The sequence below is a fragment of the Bombina bombina genome, chromosome 6 (genome assembly GCF_027579735.1).
Source record: "Bombina bombina isolate aBomBom1 chromosome 6, aBomBom1.pri, whole genome shotgun sequence".
Taxonomy (NCBI): Eukaryota; Metazoa; Chordata; class Amphibia; order Anura; family Bombinatoridae; genus Bombina; species Bombina bombina.
Window position 1 is genome coordinate 740583774 of NC_069504.1, and position 21600 is coordinate 740605373.

General features: G+C 41.9%; 1 protein-coding gene across 2 annotated transcripts in view; it reads right to left on the minus strand.

Annotated features, from left to right (window-relative positions):
- The window catches only part of LOC128663585 (tumor necrosis factor receptor superfamily member 10A), a 340293-nt gene that overhangs the window by 72840 nt on the left and 245853 nt on the right, over positions 1–21600 (minus strand). Inside the window, exon 3 of one of the 2 annotated variants that reach the window (XM_053717980.1) lies at positions 16005–16136. The exons of the other annotated variant lie outside the window; for it this stretch is intronic. Within the exon in view, the coding sequence (XP_053573955.1) occupies positions 16005–16136 (132 nt within the window). The remainder of the gene's footprint in view (positions 1–16004; positions 16137–21600) is intronic. 2 annotated transcript variants of the gene reach the window in all.

Below are 21600 nucleotides of genomic sequence, written 5' to 3' on the forward strand. Positions count from 1 at the left end.
CATATAAAATCCATAGTAAAACAACTTTGCAATAGCATTTAACTATGCGTTTTGCCCTCTTCATGTAATTTAGCTCTGAAAAACATAAATTATGCTAACCTGATAATTTCCTTTCCATCTTAGTGGGAGGAGAGTCCACTGCTTCATTCTTTACTTGTGGGAATTAAGGACCTGGCCACCAGGAGGAGGCAAAGACACCCCAGCCAAAGGCTTAAATCCCTCCCCCACTCCCCTCATCCCCCAGTCATTCTGCCAAGGGAACAAGGAACAGTTATTAGAAATATCAGGGTATAAAAGGTGCCAGAAGAACAATATAAAATTTACTTCCGCCCATCGGAGTAAACGGGCGGGAGCAGTGGACTGTCCTCCCACAGATGGAAATGAAATTATCAGGTAAGCATAATTTATGTTTTCCATCTTAATGTGAGGAGAGTCCACTGCTTCATTCATTACTTGTGGGAACAAATACCCAAGCTCTAGAGGACACTGAATGAACTAAACAGGAGGGCAAAAAGAAGGCGGACCCTATATGGAGGGCACCACAGCCTGCAAAACCTGTCTCCCAAAACCAGCTCCGCCGAAGCAAAAACATCAAAATTTGTAGAATTTCGTAAAAAGTATGTAAGGAGGACAAAGTAGCCGCCTTACAAATCTGCTCCACAGATGCCTTGTTATTAAAAGCCCAAGAAGAGGCCACAGCCCTAGTCGAGTGAGCCACATTCCTCTGGGGAGGCTTATGTTCCGCTGTCTCATAGGCCAAACGGATGAGGCTCCTCAGCCAAAAAACAGTGAAGTCGAAGAGGCCTTCTGCCCCCTACGCTTCCCAGAATACACAACAAATAGGGACGAAGTCTGTCTGAAAACCTTTGTGACCTGAAGGTAAAACTTCAAGGCTCGAACAACATCCAAGTTATGAAGTAACCGCTCAGACAAAGAAGGGTTAGGGCACAAGGAAGGAACTACTATCTCCAGATTGATGTTACGATCTAATACCACCTTGGTGAGAAAACTTCGACCAGTGCAAAGCACAGCCTTATCAGCGTGAAAAACCAAGTAAGGAGGCTCAAATTGCAAGGCCGCTAGTTCAGAGACTCTGCGAGCTGAAGCAATAGCCAGAAGAAATAGAACCTTCCAGGAAAGAATCTTAATGTCAAGCGCATGCATAGGCTCAAACGGAGTCCTCTGCAACACCTTAAGAAGCAAGTTTAAACTCCAAGGAGGAGCAGAAGGTCTGAATACTGGTCTGATTCTGGACAGAGCCTGAACAAAGGACTGAATATCAGGAAGTTCCGCTAGCTTCTTGTGTAACAGAACCGATAGAGCCGAAATCTGTCCCTTTAAGGAACTTGTGGCAAGGATCAAACCATCTTGGAGAAAAGCCAGAATCCTGGATACCCTAATCTTGTGCCAGAGATATCCACGTTCCTCACACCCGGATAAATAGGTCCTCCACACCTTATGATAGATTCGACGAGTGACCGGTTTCCTGGCCTGAATGAGAGTATCATTCACTCTCTCCGAAAACCCTCTTTTAGCCAAGACTAGGCGTTCAATCTCCACACAGTCAGCCTCAGAGAATCAAGATTTTGGTGAAGAAAGGGACCCTGAACCAGCAGATCTCTGCGACAGGGTAACCTCCATGGAGGAGACGACATTCCCATCAGTCCTCCGTGGCCACGACTGAGCAATGAGAATAGTCGAAGCTTGCTCCTGTTTGATGCGGGCCACCACTCGAGGAAGGAGTGGCAATGGTGTTCAAATGTAAATCAGGTTGAACTCCCAAGGCACCGCTAAGGCATCTATCAGTTCTGTCTGGGGATCCCTGGTCCGCGACACGTATCTGGGTAGCTTGCAGGTGAGTCTGGACGCCAATGAGATCTATCTTCAACGTCCTCCATCTGATGCAGATCTCTGCAAACACCTCGGGATGGAGAGACCATTCCCCCAGATCAAACGATTGTCTGCTGAGAAAATCCGCTTCCCAGTTGTCCACACCCGGAATGTGGATCGCTGAGAGCGAGCAGTTGTGGGTCTCTGCCCATTCCAGAATTCGAGCTAATTCTTTCATGGCAAGGGAGCTTCTCGTATCCCCCTGATGATTTATGTAAGCCACCAAGGTAATGTTGTCCGACTGGAATCTGATAAATCGGGACGATTCCAGGTGGGGCCAAGCCATCAGAGCATTGAATATCGCCCGAAGTTCCAGAATATTTATTGGAAGAGTCGACTCCTCTCAAGTCCACCTGCCCTGTGCCCTTCTGGCACCCCAAACAGCACCCCATCCTGTGTCCGTGGTAACAATCTCCCAGGATGGTCTCAAAAAGGAAGACCCCTGGGATAACTGTCCGGGGCGGATCCACCAAGAGAGATATTCCCTCACTCGGTTGTCCAGAGAAATCTGTTTGGGATAGATCTGAGTGATCGCCGTTCCACTGTCTCAACATGCATAACTGAAGAGGTCTGAGATGGAACCTGGCAAATGGAATGACATCTATGCTGGATACTATGAGCCCAATCACCTCCATACACCTGGCCACAGATGTCCTTGAGGAGGCTTGAAGGGCAAAACAGTTGGACGCAATTTTAGAGCGTCTCTGATCTGTCAGAAATATCTTCATGGATATGGAATCTATTATCGTACCCAGAAATTCCACCCTGTTGCTGGGGACCAGAGAACTTTTTCCTTAGTTTATCTTCCATCCGTGAGATAGAAGGAGAAGAGCCCTCGAGTGGTCCTCCGCCAGACTGTAGGACGGAGCCTGGACTAGAATATCATCTAGATAAGGGGCCGCCGCTATACCTCTGTGTCTCGCTACCGCGAGCAGAGCTCCCAAAACCTTCGTAAAGACTCTTGGGGCAGCCGCCAGACCAAACGGCAGGGCCACAAACTGAAAGTGTTGGTCCAAAAATGTGAATCTTAGGAACCTGAAGTGGTCCTTGTGTATTGCACATGAAGATAGGCATCTTTCAAGTCTATTGTCGTCATAAATTGCCCCTCTTGAACTAGGGGCAGAATCAATCTGATCGTCTCCATTTTGAACGATGGGACTGACAGAAACTTGTTTAAGCATTTTAGGTCTAGAATTGGGCGGAACATGCCCTCCTTCTTTGGAACCACGAAAAGGTTTGAATAGTACCCTAGACCTCTTTCGGCTAGAGGTACTGGAACAATTACTCCGAGAGGATAGATCATGTACACACTTGAGAAAGGCATCTCTCTTCTCTGGTCTTGAAGATATGTTAGACAATAGGAATCTGCCCCTGGGCAGATGAGACTTGAACCCTATCCTGTAGCCCTGGGTGATAACCTCCAGAACCCAAGGATCCTGAACCTCTCTCTCCAAGCTTCTGCGAACAGAGAGTCTGCCCCCTACACGATCGAAGGTTCTTCCGTAAGCTTCGGGTCCAGAACCTTCAACGTAGCAAGCACTTCTTTCAGTAAAAAGCGCAAATGTTCCATCTTAAATTTAAAAATCTGGCTCCTCCGACATCGGAGGTTTAGAATATGCTGATTCCATCCCAGAAAGAGCACCCTCTGAAGTATTGGAGACGTCATCATCGGATAATCTGTCAGAGACATCCAACGGAGTAGATAACCCCTGGTGCGGAAGGTTATGGCTTTCCCTTCACTTGCGCTTTGCAGGACGTGGTAGGGCATGGAAAGCCTCAGAAACCACGTTTTCAACTGGGCAGCGAAATCTGGCGGCCAAGAGGCCCCTCCCTTGTGAGGATTAGAAGGGCCTTGGGAAGCTGCATGTGTATTCAGAGATGAACATAGGGAACGCACCTCACAGGACGGAGAGTCCTTAGAGGTGGACGACTCAGTAGTTCTAAATTTATTCTTTTTGGACATTGTAATCTTGTCAACACATGTGGAACACAGTTGAGCAGACGGGTCAAACTGCACCTCCTCACAATAAATGCAAGTATTGGGTTTAATTAAAGAGGGAGTATCCTCTAACATATCAGAGTCCTCCATAGCTTACGCCTTTAATACGGACTAGATAGATTAAATGGCACCTTTATACACCAATGGCCAGGGCCCTCACCACCTCCTAGGACCCGCACCACAGAGAAACCAAACACCTCCGATCAGGAAAGAGAGAGTGGAAGAGGCCACACCCAGTCACATGGAGTGCCATGCTGGCCCGCCCCTGCATTATCGAGAAAAATGTGCCAAAAAGAGGCTGCGTCGTTCTTAACTGTTCACTAACTACTAGAGCCTCATCTCACACATCGCAGCATCAAACACAATAAATATATTATGCATTGTTTTCTTCCCCCCTGTTTAATAATCCCCCTTCTGGGGATATTAACCCTTGATTCTATACAGATAAAGGAGACACAATGTGACCCTGTCTTCATGCGTTATCATATGTGTATAAATGAAACAATCTTACCAGAATCTATGCCGTGGAACAGGAAGCATCGCTCCTGACATGGACTTGAGTGCAGAAAGCAGGCAGCGAAACTAGTCAACGCTGATTGCTTAAGAAGCTGTTAATCATGAGTCGGGATGGTTTCGCAGAGACGACACTCCCTGCATCTCCGGACTCTAACTTTCGCCCAAGCTCTCACTGAGAGGCTGACATGGTTACTTAAAACTCCAGTCCCATTTTGAAGAGTACTACCTTCCATAAGAGACTACTCCAATCTTCCGACACTTCTCTGCCAACCTCCTGTGACAAAAGGCAAAGAATGACTGGGGGGGATGAGGGGAGTGGGGAGGTATTTAAGCCTTTGGCTGGGGTGTCTTTGCCTCCTCCTGGTGGCCAGGTTCTTAATTCCCACAAGTATTGAATGAAGCAGTGGACTCTCCTCCCATTAAGATGAAAATAGTGTTCTCTCTTATTCTCAGAACTTGACTTGTTACAGCTAACCCTGCTACATATCTTTCCCTTAACTGATATGAACTGTAAAAAATACACTATATACTACAGATTTGATTGTATAATACAATATTTTATGCAATTTACATTAGGTGTTTTGGGATGGAGCAATGGAAACTATCATGGGTTATAGTCAATACTTTATCCACAAGGGAAGACAGCACACTCTTCAGAGTGGGGCAAGGAAAGAGACTAGGTCTCCACTGAACTGCACAACAATCAAATTTTCCAGCCACCAAGTATCTTTTTAAAAGACCTTTGTTTTCTTAGGCAGGGTCCATCAGTATAACAATGTTTCAAACCTGCAATAGGTTCTTAGTAATGTCATCTCAATCATGTACAGGTGTGCTTCTTTTCTTCTTTTATACCTGAGCACTTCTCATTGATTAGAAACTAAATTGTACTGCCATCATGTGGTTATTTTTTAGTATGCATGTATAGAATTTTACCTTCATTATTACCACAATAGCAGCTCAAGACTTTTTAATCCAGAACATCTCCCTCTTTTTGAGCAATGGTTGACTCCCTTACACCAAAAGGATTAAACAAAGATTTTGATTGGCCTCTGTTTCTATAAATAGCCTGTTATAAATACAAATATGTGCAAGATTCTGATATTTTAAAAAATGTTTGTGTATGGGTTTGATGTATAGGCTTTGTTTTTTATTGTATTTTAAATTGCATTTTAATTGTATATTCTTGAGCTGCTATTGTGGTAATAATAAAGGTAAAATTGTATACATACTTACTACAAAATAACCACATGATGGCAGTACAATTTTGTTTCTAATGAATGAGAAGAGAAGTGCACAGGTATAAAAGAAGCACACCTGTACATGATTGAGATGACATGACTAAGAACCTGTTGCAGGTTTCAAATGTTGTTTGTTATACTGATGGACCCTGCCTAAGAAAATAAAGGTCTTTTAAAAAAAGATACTTGGTCGCTGGAAAAATTGATTGTTTATAGTCAATACTGCCATAATCTGTTTATATGATTACAGAACTCCCGGCTGTCCCTATTTGAGAGGGATAGTCCCCTGATTTTGAGCTATGGTTTGCTGTCCCTCTGAGACAAACATATGTCCATATAATGCAGAATTTCTCTTAGATCCGCCCACAAATTGCTCAGACATGCCACAAACTGCACCGGCAAACCTACAAACTGCCCAGACCTGCCCACTCAGAAATGCCCATAATCCCACCCACTATCCACTCGTTACCCCTCCTTTCTGACACAGCCCAACCTACTAAATGAAGGCCCTCCTCAACCTCCTGAATTTCTAATTCCACAAATGTTACGAGGTATGTGATTATTATGCTGCAAAGTGTACCTGGATTTTGATTTTCAAAATTTGGCAACTATGTAATTTATTATATTTAGTCTTTTGATGACAGATTCAGGAATATATATAGCTTTGTCCCTTCTTAAAAGGACCAGTAAATACAATAGAATTGCATGATCAACAAGTGTGTGAGAAAACACTAAGGCCTAGATTTGGAGTTCGGCGGTAGCCGTCAAAACCAGCGTTAGAGGCTCCTAACGCTGGTTTTGGGCGCCCGCTGGTATTTGGAGTCAGTGATTAAAGGGTCTAACGCTCACTTTTCAGCCGCGACTTTTCCATACCGCAGATCCCCCTACGCCATTTGCGTATCCTATCTTTTCAATGGGATCTTTCTAACGCCGGTATTTAGAGTCGTTTCTGAAGTGAGCGTTAGAGCTCTAACGACAAAATTCCAGCCGCCTGAAAATAGCAGGAGTTAAGAGCTTTCTGGCTAACGCCGGTTTATAAAGCTCTTAACTACTGTACCCTAAAGTACACTAACACCCATAAACTACCTATGTACCCCTAAACCGAGGTCCCCCCACATCGCCGCCACTCGATTTAAATTTTTAACCCCTAATCTGCCGACCGCCACCTACGTTATACTTATGTACCCCTAATCTGCTGCCCCTAACCCCGCCGACCCCTATATTATATTTCTTAACCCCTAACTTGCCCCCCACAACGTCGCCGCAAGCTACTTAAAATAATTAACCCCTAATCTTCCGACCGCAAATCGCCGCCACCTACGTTATCCCTATGTACCCCTAATCTGCTACCCCTAACATCGCCGACCCCTATATTATATTTATTAACCCCTAATCTGCCCCCCTCAACGTCGCCGACACCTGCCTACACTTATTAACCCCTAATCTGCCGAGCGGACCTGAGCGCTACTATAATAAAGTTATTAACCCCTAACCCGCCTCACTAACCCTATCATAAATAGTATTAACCCCTAATCTGCCCTCCCTAACATCGCCGACACCTACCTTCAATTATTAACCCCTAATCTGCCGACCGGAGCTCACCGCTATTCTAATAAATGTATTAACCCCTAAAGCTAAGTCTAACCCTAACACTAACACCCCCCTAAGTTAAATATAATTTTTATCTAACGAAATAAATTAACTCTTATTAAATAAATGATTCCTATTTAAAGCTAAATACTTACCTGTAAAATAAATCCTAATATAGCTACAATATAAATTATAATTATATTATAGCTATTTTAGGATTAATATTTATTTTACAGGTAACTTTGTATTTATTTTAACCAGGTACAATAGCTATTAAATAGTTAAGAACTATTTAATAGTTACCTAGTTAAAATAATAACAAATTTACCTGTAAAATAAATCCTAACCTAAGTTATAATTAAACCTAACACTACCCTATCAATAAAATAATTAAATAAACTACCTACAATTAACCTAACACTACACTATCAATAAATTAATTAAACACAATTCCTACAAATAAATACAATTAAATAAACTAGCTAAAGTACAAAAAATAAAAAAGAACTAAGTTACAGAAAATAAAAAAATATTTACAAACATAATAAAAATATTACAACAATTTTAAACTAATTACACCTACTCTAAGCCCCCTAATAAAATAACAAAGCCCCCCAAAATAAAAAATTCCCTACCCTATTCTAAATTAAAAAAGTTACAAGCTCTTTTACCTTACCAGCCCTGAACAGGGCCCTTTGCGGGGCATGCCCCAAGAATTTCAGCTCTTTTGCCTGTAAAAGAATAAATACAATACCCCCCCCCCCCAACATTACAACCCACCACCCACATACCCCTAATCTAACCCAAACCCCCCTTAAATAAACCTAACACTAAGCCCCTGAAGATCTTCCTACCTTGTCTTCACCATACCAGGTTCACCGATCCGTCCTGAAGAGCTCCTCCGATGTCCTGATCCAAGCCCAAGCGGGGGCTGAAGAGGTCCATGATCCGGTCAAAGTCTTCATCCAAGCGGGGCAGAAGAGGATCTTCCATCCGATTGAAGTCATCATCCAGGCGGCATCTTCGATCTTCTTCCATCCGGAGCGAAGCGGCAGGATCCTGAAGACATCCAGCGCGGAACATCCATCCGGACCGACGACTGAACGACGAATGACTGTTCCTTTAAGGGACGTCATCCAAGATGGCGTCCCTCGAATTCCGATTGGCTGATAGGATTCTATCAGCCAATCGGAATTAAGGTAGGAATTTTCTGATTGGCTGATGGAATCAGCCAATCAGAATCAAGTTCAATCCGATTGGCTGATCCAATCAGCCAATCAGATTGAGCTCGCATTCTATTGGCTGTTCCGATCAGCCAATAGAATGCGAGCTCAATCTGATTGGCTGATTGGATCGGCCAATCGGATTGAACTAGATTCTGATTGGCTGATTCCATCAGCCAATCAGAAAATTCCTACCTTAATTCCGATTGGCTGATAGAATCCTATCAGCCAATCGGAATTCGAGGGACGCCATCTTGGATGACGTCCCTTAAAGGAACAGTCATTCGTCGTTCAGTCGTCGGTCCGGATGGATGTTCCGCGCTGGATGTCTTCAGGATCCTGCCGCTTCGCTCCGGATGGAAGAAGATCGAAGATGCCGCTTGGAGAAGATGTTTGCCGGTCCGGATGTCCTCTTCTTGCCGGATAGGAGGAAGACTTTGGAGCCTCTTCTGGACCGGATTATGGATCGCCAACCCCCGCTTGGGTTGGATGAAGATCTTGGAGCCAGGACGGATCGGTGATACCTGGATGGTGAAGACAAGGTAGGAAGATCTTCAGGGGCTTAGTGTTAGGTTTATTTAAGGGGGGTTTGGGTTAGATTAGGGGTATGTGGGTGGTGGGTTGTAATGTTGGGGGGGGGGGTATTGTATGTTTTTTTTTACAGGCAAAAGAGCTGAAATTCTTGGGGCATGCCCCGCAAAGGGCCCTGTTCAGGGCTGGTAAGGTAAAAGAGCTTGTAACTTTTTTAATTTAGAATAGGGTAGGGAATTTTTTATTTTGGGGGGCTTTGTTATTTTATTAGGGGGCTTAGAGTAGGTGTAATTAGTTTAAAATTGTTGTAATATTTTTCTTATGTTTGTAAATATTTTTTTATTTTCTGTAACTTAGTTCTTTTTTATTTTTTGTACTTTAGCTAGTTTATTTAATTGTATTTATTTGTAGGAATTGTGTTTAATTAATTTATTGATAGTGTAGTGTTAGGTTAATTGTAGGTAGTTTATTTAATTATTTTATTGATAGGGTAGTGTTAGGTTTAATTATAACTTAGGTTAGGATTTATTTTACAGGTAAGTATTTAGCTTTAAATAGAAATAAGTTATTTAATAAGAGTTAATTTATTTAGTTAGATAAAAATTATATTTAACTTAGGGGGGTGTTAGTGTTAGGGTTAGACTTAGCTTTAGGGGTTAATCCATTTATTAGAATAGCGGTGAGCTCCGATCGGAAGATTAGGGGTTAATAATTGAAGTTAGGTGTCGGCGATGTTAGGGAGGGCAGATTAGGGGTTAATACTATTTATGATAGGGTTAGTGAGGCGGATTAGGGGTTAATAACTTTATTATAGTAGCGCTCAGGTCCGCTCGGCAGATTAGGGGTTAATAAGTGTAGGCAGGTGTCGGCGACGTTGTGGGGGGCAGGTTAGGGGTTAATAAATATAATATAGGGGTCGGCGGTGTTAGGGGTAGCAGATTAGGGGTACATAGGGATAACGTAAGTGGCGGCGGTTTACGGAGCGGCAGATTAGGGGTTTAAAAAAATATGCAGGGGTCAGCGATAGCGGGGGCGGCAGATTAGGGGTTAATAAGTGTAAGGTTAGGGGTGTTTAGACTCGGGGTACATGTTAGAGTGTTAGGTGCAGACGTAGGAAGTGTTTCCCCATAGGAAACAATGGGGCTGCGTTAGGAGCTGAACGCTGCTTTTTTGCAGGTGTTAGGTTTTTTTTCAGCTCAAACAGCCCCATTGTTTCCTATGGGGGAATCGTGCACGAGCACGTTTTTGAGGCTGGCCGCGTCCGTAAGCAACTCTGGTATCGAGAGTTGCATTTGCGGTAAAAATGCTCTACGCTCCTTTTTTGGAGCCTAACGCAGCATTTGATTAAACTCTCGATACCAGAGTTAAATTTATGGTGCGGCCAGAAAAAAACCCGCGGAGCGTTAACAGCCCTTTTACCGCCGAACTCCAAATCTAGGCCTAAATTTCTTTCTTTCCGGATATGGAGAGTCCATGACGTCATCAACTACTGGGAATCACTCCTGGCCAGCAGGAGGAGGCAAAGAGAACCACAGCAAAGCTGTTAAGTGTCACTCCTCTACCCATAATCCCTAGTCATTCGACCGAAGGGAAATGGAAAAAGTAATAACACCATGGTGTAGAAGGTGCCGGAGGTTTAGCCAAAAATGACTGTCTTAAATATAAGGGTGGGGTCGAGGACTCTCCATATTTAGAAATAAATAAAATGTATCAGGTAAGCATAATTTTTTTGTTTTCTTTCCTAAGATATGAAGAGTCCACAACGTCATCAATTACTAGTGGGAACCAATACCCAAGCTAGAGAACACAGATGACTAGGGAGGGAGAACAAGACAGGCAGACCTAAACAGAAGGCACCACCACTTAAAAAAAAACTGTTTCCCAAAAGAAGCCTCCGCCAAGGCAAAAGAATCCAACTTGTAAAATTTGGAAAAAAAAGTATGCAGAGAGGATTAAGTTGCAGTCTTGCAAATCTGTTCCACAGAAGCTTCATTTTTGAAAGCCCAAGAAGAGGAGACAGCCCTCGTGGAATGAGCTGTAATTCTCTTAGGAGGCTGCTGACCCGCAGTTGTATAAGCAAAACGAATTATACTTCTCAGAGAAAGAAGCAGCAGTAGCCTTCTGACCTTTACGCTTTCCAGAGAGAAAAAAACAGTGTAGAAGACTGGCGAAATCCTTAGTCAACTGTAAGAAGAATTTTAGACCACACACACAAAATCCAAGTTGTGCAACAAACTTTCCTTATGAGAAGAAGGATTAGGACATAGAGAAGGAACAACAATTTCCTGATTAAAATTTCAATCTGGAACAACTTTAGGAAAAAAAAACATCTTAGAACGAAGAACCACCTTATCAGCATGAAAGATAAGTCGAATCACACTGCAAAGCCGAGAGTTCCAAGACTCTGAGCAGAAGAGATTGTAATAAGAAACAAAACCTTCCAAGATAACAACTTAATATCTATGGAATGCAATGGCTCAAACGGAGCCTGCTGCAAAACTTAAAGAACAAGGTTAAGGCTCCAAGGAGGAGCAACAGACGTAAACACAGGCCCGATTCTGACCAGGGCCTGACAAAAAAATTGAACATCTGGCACAACCGCCAGCTGCTTGTGCAGCAAAATATAAAATGCAGAAATCTGACCCTTCAGAGAACTGACTGACAATCACTTCTCCAGACCTTCCTGGAGAAAAGACAAAATCCTAGGAAGCCTGACCCTACTCCAAGAGTAGCCCTTGGATTCCCACCAATAAAAGGTATTTGAACCATACTTTATGGTAAATCTTTCTAGTAACAGGCTTGCAAGCCTGAATCATGGTCTCAATGACCGACTCAGAAAAACCACGCGTAGACAGAACTAAGCGTTCAATCTCCAAGCAGTCAGCTTTAGAGAAACGAGGTTTGGATGAAGGAATGGACCCTGCGAGAGAGAAGGTCCTCCCTCAGAGGCAACCTTCAAGGTGGAAGAGATGACATCTTCACTAGGTCTGCATACCAGATCCTGCGAGGCCATGCAGGAGCTATTAGAATTACCGATGCTCTCTCCTGTTTGATACAAGCAATGACTCGTAGAAGGAGAGCAAATGGAGGAAACCAATATGCTAGACTGAAATCCCAAGTAACCTGCCAGAGCATGTATCAGGGCGGCCTATGGATCTCTTGACCTTGAACCGTACCTTGGAAGCTTGGCGTTCTACTGAGACGCCATCAGATCCAACTCAGGCACCCCCCATTTGAGGGTTAACCTGGAGAACACCTCGGATAGAGAGCCCACTCCCTGGAATAAAAAGTCTGTCTGTTCAGGAAATCCTTTTCCCAGCTGTCCACTTCTGTAATGTGGATGGCAGAAAGACGACAATCGTGAACTTCAGCCCACTGAAAAATCCAGGCCATCTCCTTCATGGCTAAGGAACTCAGAGTTCCTCCCTGGAGGGTGATGTAAGTCACTGAGGTGCTGTTGTCCAACTGGAACCTGATAAACCGGGCTAAGGCAACTGAGGCCAAGCCACCAGAGCATTGTAAATTGCTCTCAACTCCAAGATATGTATGAGGAGAGCAGACTCCTCCTGAGTCCATAGTCCCTGCATCTCTAACAAGTCCCAGACTGCTCCCCAGCCCAGCAGGCTGGCGCCCATGGCCCCAATCACGCAGGAAGGTCTACGGAAACCTGTGCCCAAAGACAAATGTCCTGAAAGACACAACGGAAGAGAGGTTCTTGTCGACTGATCTAGAGACAGATCCTCTGAGACAGATCCTAATGGTCTAGAAACTTGTTGAGAAACTTTAGGACTAGAATGGGTCGGAAAGTTCCCTCTTTTTTTGGGGGGAACCACGAACAGATTAAAATAGAATCTTAGGCCCTGTTCTCTTACTGGAACTGTCACTCTCAGGGAGGAAAGGTCCTGAACACAGTTCAAGAATGCCTTCTTTTATCTAGTTTACAGATAATCTTGAGAGGTAGAATCTGCCCCTGGGAGGAAAAGTTTTGAATACTATGTCCACAGCCCAAGGATCTGGGACATCTCGTATCCAGGCTAGATAAAATGGAGAAAGCCAGCCCCCCCCCCCCCCACTTGATCCCGATCCCGGACCAGGGGCAAACCCTTCATGCTGACTAGACTCAGCTGCGGGTTTCTTTGAATGCTTCCCCTTGTTCCAAGACCGATTGGATTTCCAAGAAGACTTGGACTGATCCTGCTTGGAAGAGGGAGAGAAACACATTCCTTTGAAGCTACAAAAGGAACGAAAATTACTTTGACGTCCATTTGGACTGCTGTTCTTGTTTTGTGGTAGAAAAGACCCTTTTCCACACAAAAACTCAAATTATCTCTGCCAGACCAGACCCAAACAAGGTCTTACCTTTAAGTCCAAGCTTATGGCGCTTCCTTACAATGGTAACATCAGCTGACGAAGATTTTAGCCACAAAGCCCTGCGGGCTAAGACAGTGAAGCCAGACATCTTGGCTCCCAGTCTAATAATCTGAATGATAGCATCAGAAATAAAGGAATTGGCTAGTTAAAGAGCCTTAATCCTATCTTGGATCTCCTCCAACAGAGTCTCTGTTAAAATTAATTCAGACAAGGCATTGCACCAATAAGATGCTGCACTTGCTACAGTGGCAATACAAACTGCAGGTTGCCATTGAAGACACTGATGAATATACATATTTTGTAAATAAGCCTCCAGCTTCTTCTTTTAAAGACAGGGAGAAAGGTATCCCCGCTCCTCCCATTCCTGTGAAATAATCTCCATCACACAACCTGGAACAGGAAACACCTCCACAGAGGAAGGAAAACCTAGTAGTTAATAAGTTTACCAGATTTTGTAGGGTTGACAAGGACAAAAGTATTGAGTCGTCCAAGAAGCTAATACCTCCTTTAGCAATACACGAAGGTGATCAAGATTAAATCTGAAGTTTACCTCTTCAGTATCAGAGAAAGGAAATAAACTGTCTGATTCGGAGATCTCACCCTCAGAAGCTACACATAAATCCTCATCAGCCTATGAGGAAGGACCAGCTGTGAAGCAGCAGTCAGAACAGACACCTTACTAAATATACTAAAATATTAATTATTTTCAAAAGTTGTGATTTGATAAGTAAGACTGAGCATAATTGCAGTGCAGAAAACACTAACATAAAATCAAGCAATGTCCTTCTCCGTCTTAGGAACAAAAAGAGCTCTACACTGAGACGGGAAAACGAGTCGATACATACAAGGACTGAAAGAGAAAATGGTGCTGCTCCATTCTCAGTCTGAGAAGGCGTCACGTGATCAGCCAGAAAAAATGAAGTGCGCATAAAACAGCGCGCTTCAATCAGCAGCCGAACAAAAAACAAAAACAGATATATAGTGAAAAACTCAGAGGTAGACGCTCTACCTCTGAGCTAAGTCTTAAAAATACACAAGCTAAAGAGGCAAAACAGAGTAATAGTGCTAATTAAAGCACCGCAGTGAACGGTCAAAATACAAGATGCACTTTGACTTAAAGAGATTAGTTAAACATGAGACACAAGATCGTTTAATTTAGAATTGTTCTACGTACTCGTTGCACTTTCTTAAAAATGAATTCTACTGAAACTTAACTGCAAACAATGTCTTTCTATTAACGTTTCAGGAGAAAAGAGATGCAGATATAAAGAATAAAAAAATCAGTTACAATACAAGGTCTCGAAACACTGAGAGCCTGATAACAATGGCGCTGCTCCGTTCTCAGCCAGAGGAGAAGAGTCACGTAATCGGTAGAGAAATGAAGTGCGCAGTTTCTAACAGCAGCCAAATCAATTTTAGTAAAAAGGACAGAGTAGATGCTCCACCGCTGCTCTAAACATTAATAATACCAGCTCAAGGGGCAAATCTGTTAGTGATTGTGCTACTAAAATCACATCAGAGAAAACGGAGCTTCCACTTAGTGCTACATGCAGTAGCTAGCTAAATAAAGATGTGGAAAAACTCCTACATATGAAAAAGAACTAAAATAACAGCCTCTGGGGATGATTCCCACAGTATAAAGAACTAACCCCTAAGTCTCACACATAATAAGTGCCTGCCACTGCACATTAAAAGCCTTCCCAAAGGATTAAGGTGTCCCAATAAAAACAGCGGGAAAACCCTTCTTAGTGCAAGTCTCCAAACCTAGAAGACAAAAGCACTTACCTGCAATCTAGCCATCCAGCAGGAGGACAGCTTACAAGGTGTGAAAGGACATACTCCTTACAGGGACCTGTATAAAAAGAAAGAACAGAGTAAACCTACTCTGACTTTCTATACTAGGGCAGCAAAATGTTAGGAAAACGCAGCAAGGCCCACCTCACAAGTTCCTAACTGCTTTAAAGTCACCACTACTCTACTGCAATGATTGACGTGGACTACAGCTATACCCAAAAATCTTACTTGTAGCGAAAAGAAATCCAATATTCTTCAGACACCAAACTTCACCTCCTCCATTGACAGAGGCAAAGAGAATGACTGAGGATTGTGGGCAGGGGAGTGACGCTTAACAGCTTTGCTGTGGTGCTCTTTGCTTCCTCCTGCTGGCCAGGAGTGATAATTCCACTAGTAATTGATGTTGTGGACTCTCCATATCTTAGGAAAGAAAAAGACAATGCAATAGCACTTTATTTACCAGCCACTGCATCATGGGACATGTCAGCCAATCATAGACTCATATACGTATACACTGAATTCTTGCACATGCTCAGTAGGAGCTGGTGCCTCAAAGTGTGAATAAAAAAATACTGTGCACAATTTAATGACGACATACATTTTTAAAGCCTGATCGATGAATGGTTCTGTTTAAATTTCCAAACAAATAAAAAACTGTTTGGGAGCAAATACCTCACTGAGCAGGGCTAGAAAGCTGGGAACTAAGTCAGGAAGGCCTATGGGTAAAATCGTGGGTGTTCTTTGGGTGGAGTCATTCTTCTGAGGCAGAGTCGTGTATGTTCTGGGGTAGGCGTGGCTAGGCAGTCCAGTTGCATGGTTAGGCACTTTAATATATAGATTGAGGGAACTTACCATCACGACAGGTTGTGCATGACAAACAGTGTGATAGTCCAGTAAGGTGCTCGCTGTAATTAATCCCTAGCTGACAGGGTTTGCATGTTCCTTGTTCATCTGGAACTGTGCAGTCCTTCTCCACGTATGTGCCTGTAAAACAGAAATTTGTATGTTATATTTTAGAGAAGAAAAGAACTACCTATATAGGCCAGATAGGGTTACCAGTTAAGACCCAGCTGGTATTTTACTGGCATGTTGGTAATTTTAAGATTTATGTCAATGTAGATAATGTAAATTAATATAGAAATGAGGATCCGGTTATGTGGAAATGTATTTTAAGTGTGCTGGAATCTAATTGTAACCAAATGGTCATTTACATATTACCTCTAGCAGCTTTTTGTTCTGAGACAGTTTTTCTCTAATGGTAATTAGAGTGGACTGTACAGGGCCTGCCTTTGGGGTGTGCGACCACACAGGGCGCAACACCTCAGAGGGCGCTGCTGCGCTCAGGGCTGATCCAAAAATTTGGATTCCAAATTAATGCCCTTACTTTCACTGTTTTCTCCCAACCTCTACTCCCCTCTTCTTGTTAAAGCTCAATATCCAACACTGACCCTGGCTGACCAAAACGCCACCAACCAATTAACAAACAGTTTGCTATTCCTTTGTAGACAATCAGCAAAGGGAGGGGGAGTAGCCCGCACAGGGTGCCTTAAAACCTAAGGCCGGCCCTGAGACTGTATATTTTCCAAGAAAGGTGGCAACCCTAAGGCCAGGTATTAATACTGCAGGTTCCAAGCTTAAAGGAACAAAAAAAGTTATTCAGATGCATATTATGTATCATCTATTAAAGGGACATTAAACTTTAATGATTCAGACACTTTTCAATGTACTTCTGTTATCACACTTTGTTCTGTTTGTATCCTTTGTTGAAAAACATAGGTAGGTTCAGGAGCAGCAATGCTTTACTAGAAGCAAGTTGGTGATCGGTGGCCTTTCATCATTCACTCACCAAATGTGTTCAGCTAGCTCCCCCCAGTAGTGCTTTCCTGTTCTGTTGCAGACTTTGACAAAGCTACATTACAAAAAAGGATAGGACAAGAGCGCTTAAAGATCTCAAAATTCCTGCTGACCTCAGTTAAACCCCTCTGGTTTTAACTAGTGGAACAAAGCTAAAAAAGAAAGAGGCAGCGCTAAAAAGCACGGAACAAAAAGTGATATTTATAATGATATCTTAAATGTGATGTTTCGGGGTTGTGCCCGACCATAAAAAACAGAGATATAAACTCCTACTTTATTGGAAAAACTTTGGCTTTTTATTATGGATTCTGTTTTGTAATAAGTAATGTATAGATAGATTTAGCCCTTTATTTTTCTACCACTTTACTCCTGTAAGTGGGTTAAACCAGATACTGTTATTTTATATTGCTTTTATTTATTCAGGGAGACGTCCCGCCTCATTTTATATCATTGTGTGTCGTTTTTGTACCTATTAAATTGTATCAGTTTATTAACATACAATTTCTAAAGCCTTTTTATATTTTTGTCTCCTAGATTATCATTGATTATATAAATATTATCCTAAATATATATATATATACATAACAAAATTTCAAAAATCCCAGCCACTGAGTCTTAGAATCAAGAAGTTTTTATTCTTCAACAAAGGATATGATCAAATTGATCTTTCACAAAAAGCAATCATGACTATCAAGGAAACATAAGGATCTGAGTGAATTTACACCTTATGTTTCCTTGATAGTCATGATTGCTTTTTGTGAAAGATCAATTTGATCATATCCTTTGTTGAAGAATAAAAACTTCTTGATTCTAAGACTCAGTGGCTGGGATTTTTGAAATTTTGTTATTATTATACAGTCTTTGACCGGACTTTATCCCGTGCCTGAGCACACTAACTAGAAAGGGTGGTGCGGTCACACTGTATTGCATATATATATATATATATATATATATATATATATATATATATATATATATAAATATAAATATCCCCCTTTTTGTTCTGTGCTTTTTAGCGCTGCCTCTTTTAAAGATACATTACAAAACATCTATACAAAATAAATGCTTTTAGAGCATGCTCATAGTCATTTTATAAGCTAAATTTGCATGTCTTGCAGTCCAAAAGATATGCCTTTTTTAGGGACAAATTGAAACTAGCTACTACAGTGATCAAACAATCACTGCATAGAATGTAGCAGAGGTAGGCTTGAGAAGTACACTTCAAATTCTCTTGGGAATTGGGGAAAATGCATTTATTTAATTTACAGGTTAAGGGGTGCAAAATGAATCATGAATGTATATTACAAAGTCGTTGCCCCCCCCCCCCCCCACTATGCATAATTTTTTTTTTTCATCATATCTTATAATATACTATTAAAAAAAATGATGATGATGAAAAAAACCAAACACTTTTTCTAACTTTTCTGACCCCCCAAAATCTGCTACACATCTACAACCACCAAAAAACACCCATGCTAAATAGTTTCTACATTTTATCCTGAGTTTACATGTTGCTGTTTTGCAAGTTATAGGGCAATAAGTACAAGTAGCACTTTGCTATTTCCAAAGCATTTTTTTTTTTTTTAAATTAGCGATAGTTACATTGGAACACTGATATCTGTCAGGAAACCCTGAATAACCCTTCACATATATATATTTATTTCCTAAGATATGGAGAGTCCACAACATCATCAACTACTAGTGGGAATATCACTCCTGGCCAGCAGGAGGAGGCAAAGAGCACCACAGCTAAGCTGTTAAGTATCACTTCCCTTCCCACCAACCCCAGTCATTCTCTTTGCCTCTGTCAATGGAGGAGGTGAAGTTTTGGTGTCTAAAGAAAATTGAATTTCTTTTATCTACAAGCAAGATTTTTGGGTCTAGTGGGTCTTCAGTAGGGTAGTGGTGGCTTTAAAGCAGAAAGGAAAACGGCCCACCTTACAATAGGCCTGTCAAAAATAATCGTTTTGACGATGCATCGCGATGCGGCATGAAACGATTCTGCATCGATGCGCTGAGACGCGATAATCGATTAACGTTACCCACGTGACCAGCCTCCAGGACAAGTAACAGAAAGTGCGCGGTACATCGTTTTGACGTCACTGACGTCACGTCACCCAATAAAGCAACATGGGCGCTCCATGGGCGGTCTCTGGAAGTGCCGAAGTTACGCAGTAGGAGCAAAGCAACTGAGATTGATGATGGTGAATGTGATGACGATTCCGACTCCGAGTATACACGGCGGTATACAGCTACACGGCGGGCTCATTTTTATTTTGTGGGAGACAGAGGAGGAGACCTATGGTGAGAATTAGACTAACTAACTGCTTAGTTACCAAAACGTTGTACATTTTGCCAATGCCATGCCATAATTGCCATTGCCATGCCTAAGCCTATTGCCTCAACTGCCTACTTGTCATAGGTAAACTAATTATTAACTTACTTAAAGAGCAAATCAATAAGGGGTACACATTTATTACACAATAAGGGGTACAATTAAATACTTGCCTTATTTACTTAACGTAGTATGTACTACTACTACTGCTGAGCTGACTGAGGCTCAGGCTGCTGCATAATTAATTGCTGCATTATTGAATAATATTGCATATATAAAAAATGTATTATAAATAAATATAGTATACTATTATTGTCTAATGTCTCTATTAGTCTAATCTGTATCTATCTATATCTACATGTTTTTCACATGGATGGATGTCCTGGTCTGAAGTTCTAATATTTTAATAATTTACACTTTTTATATATAATAATAGTATTTATTTTTTTAATATAATACATTTTATATATGCAATTTAATATGCAATGCAATTGCATGCATGTGCTGACTCTGAGTGCTCTCTTAAAAGATGCCAATCCGAAGAACCCAATCCTTGTTTTTATTTTATAAGTTAACAAAACTTAACAAGGCTAAAAGCTGCATTTTTTTAAACATACTAAACTAAAGGCCATAAAACCCATTTTGTGATTCAAGAAAGTGCATGCAATTTTAAACAACTTTCCCTATTATATAATTTGCTTATCCTTTGTTGAAATGCATAGCCTCCTCCTTGTGCACTAAGTATTATATACTAAGTAATGTGTGTGCTGTGCATTGCAATGCATTGCTAATATGTCATCAACAAACGATATCTGAGAAGTATGAAGCAAATTAAATAATAGAAGTTAGTTATGATGTTTATTTAAAATTGTATTCTCTATCTGAATCATGAAAGTAAATGTTTGGGTTTCATTGCACCTTTAAGTGTGTAATATATTACAGTAACTTACAGTGTCAGTGAGTGAGTGATGTCCCCTGCAATCACAATGCAATTTGTTTTAAAATTTATGTTCGCAAAATGTATGGCATTGGCAAAGTAGTTGAACTTGAAGTTACTAGTACTTGTTGATTTTACATTTGCGGCTTGACATTTTGACAACTGGAACTTAGTGTTTTTTCTTTTTTTTTAACACTGACAGAATTCGACGTTGACAACAACATCATCCGTCACATATGTACATGTCATGCTAAAATGACAGAGGGAGACAAAAAAGATAGAGAGATAAAAAATGCACCTAGCATTTTAAAAGCAAGCATCTGGGCACATTTTGGATTTTATGAACATACTGGAAAGCACGAATTGGACAAGACACACGCGGTTTGTAAAGCCTGTCACACAAAAATTAAATACCTAGGGAATACTACTAACTTGAGAAATCACGTTAGACGTTTTCACTCTGAGATGCTAACCCCTGCCGCTGCCGCCAGTGCCACTGCCAAGGAAATAACAAGACTAGCTGAAGCTCATCAGCCAAGAATTGATGCAATGCTGTCAACTTTGCCACCCAACTCTGAAAAAGGGAAGAGAATAACCAAAGCTGTGGCAACTTTCATAGCGAAGGACCTACGGCCTTACTCTGTTGTGGAAAACCTTGGGTTTCGCAACCTGTTGAAGACACTAGAGCCACGTTATAAGATCCCGTCACGCAATCACTTAACAGAAAACGTTATACCTGCACTCTACCACGAAACAAAAGCTCAGGTAATTGCATCAATGAGCCAAGCCAGTCGAGTCGCAATAACGTGTGATTCATGGACTTCAGTCACGACGGAGTCTTATGTAACAGTAACTGCACATTACGTTAGCAAGGACTGGAAGATCTTGTCGCATGTGCTGCAAACGAGAGCAGTTTATGAGTCTCACACGGGTTCTCATCTGGCGGAGCTACTGTCTCGTGTCGTGGAAGAATGGCAGCTGTGCGATAAATCTGTAGTGCTTGTGACCGACAATGCGTCGAACATGATTGTTGCTGCTCAAGTTGGAAAATTCCCTCATGTAAAATGCTTCGCCCATACACTGAATCTCGCATCCCAGCGGGCGCTGAAAGTGGCCACGCTCTCCAGGCTTTTAGGCAGAGTGCGAAGAATATCAACATTTTTTCACCGCAGCACTACAGCAAACCACTGTCTGAAAGAAAAACAGAAATGTCTTGGCCTGAAGAATCATAAGCTGATAACTGATGTGACAACAAGGTGGAACAGCTCATATGACATGGTCGAGAGGTTCCTAGAACAGCAACCTGCAATCTGTGCCACATT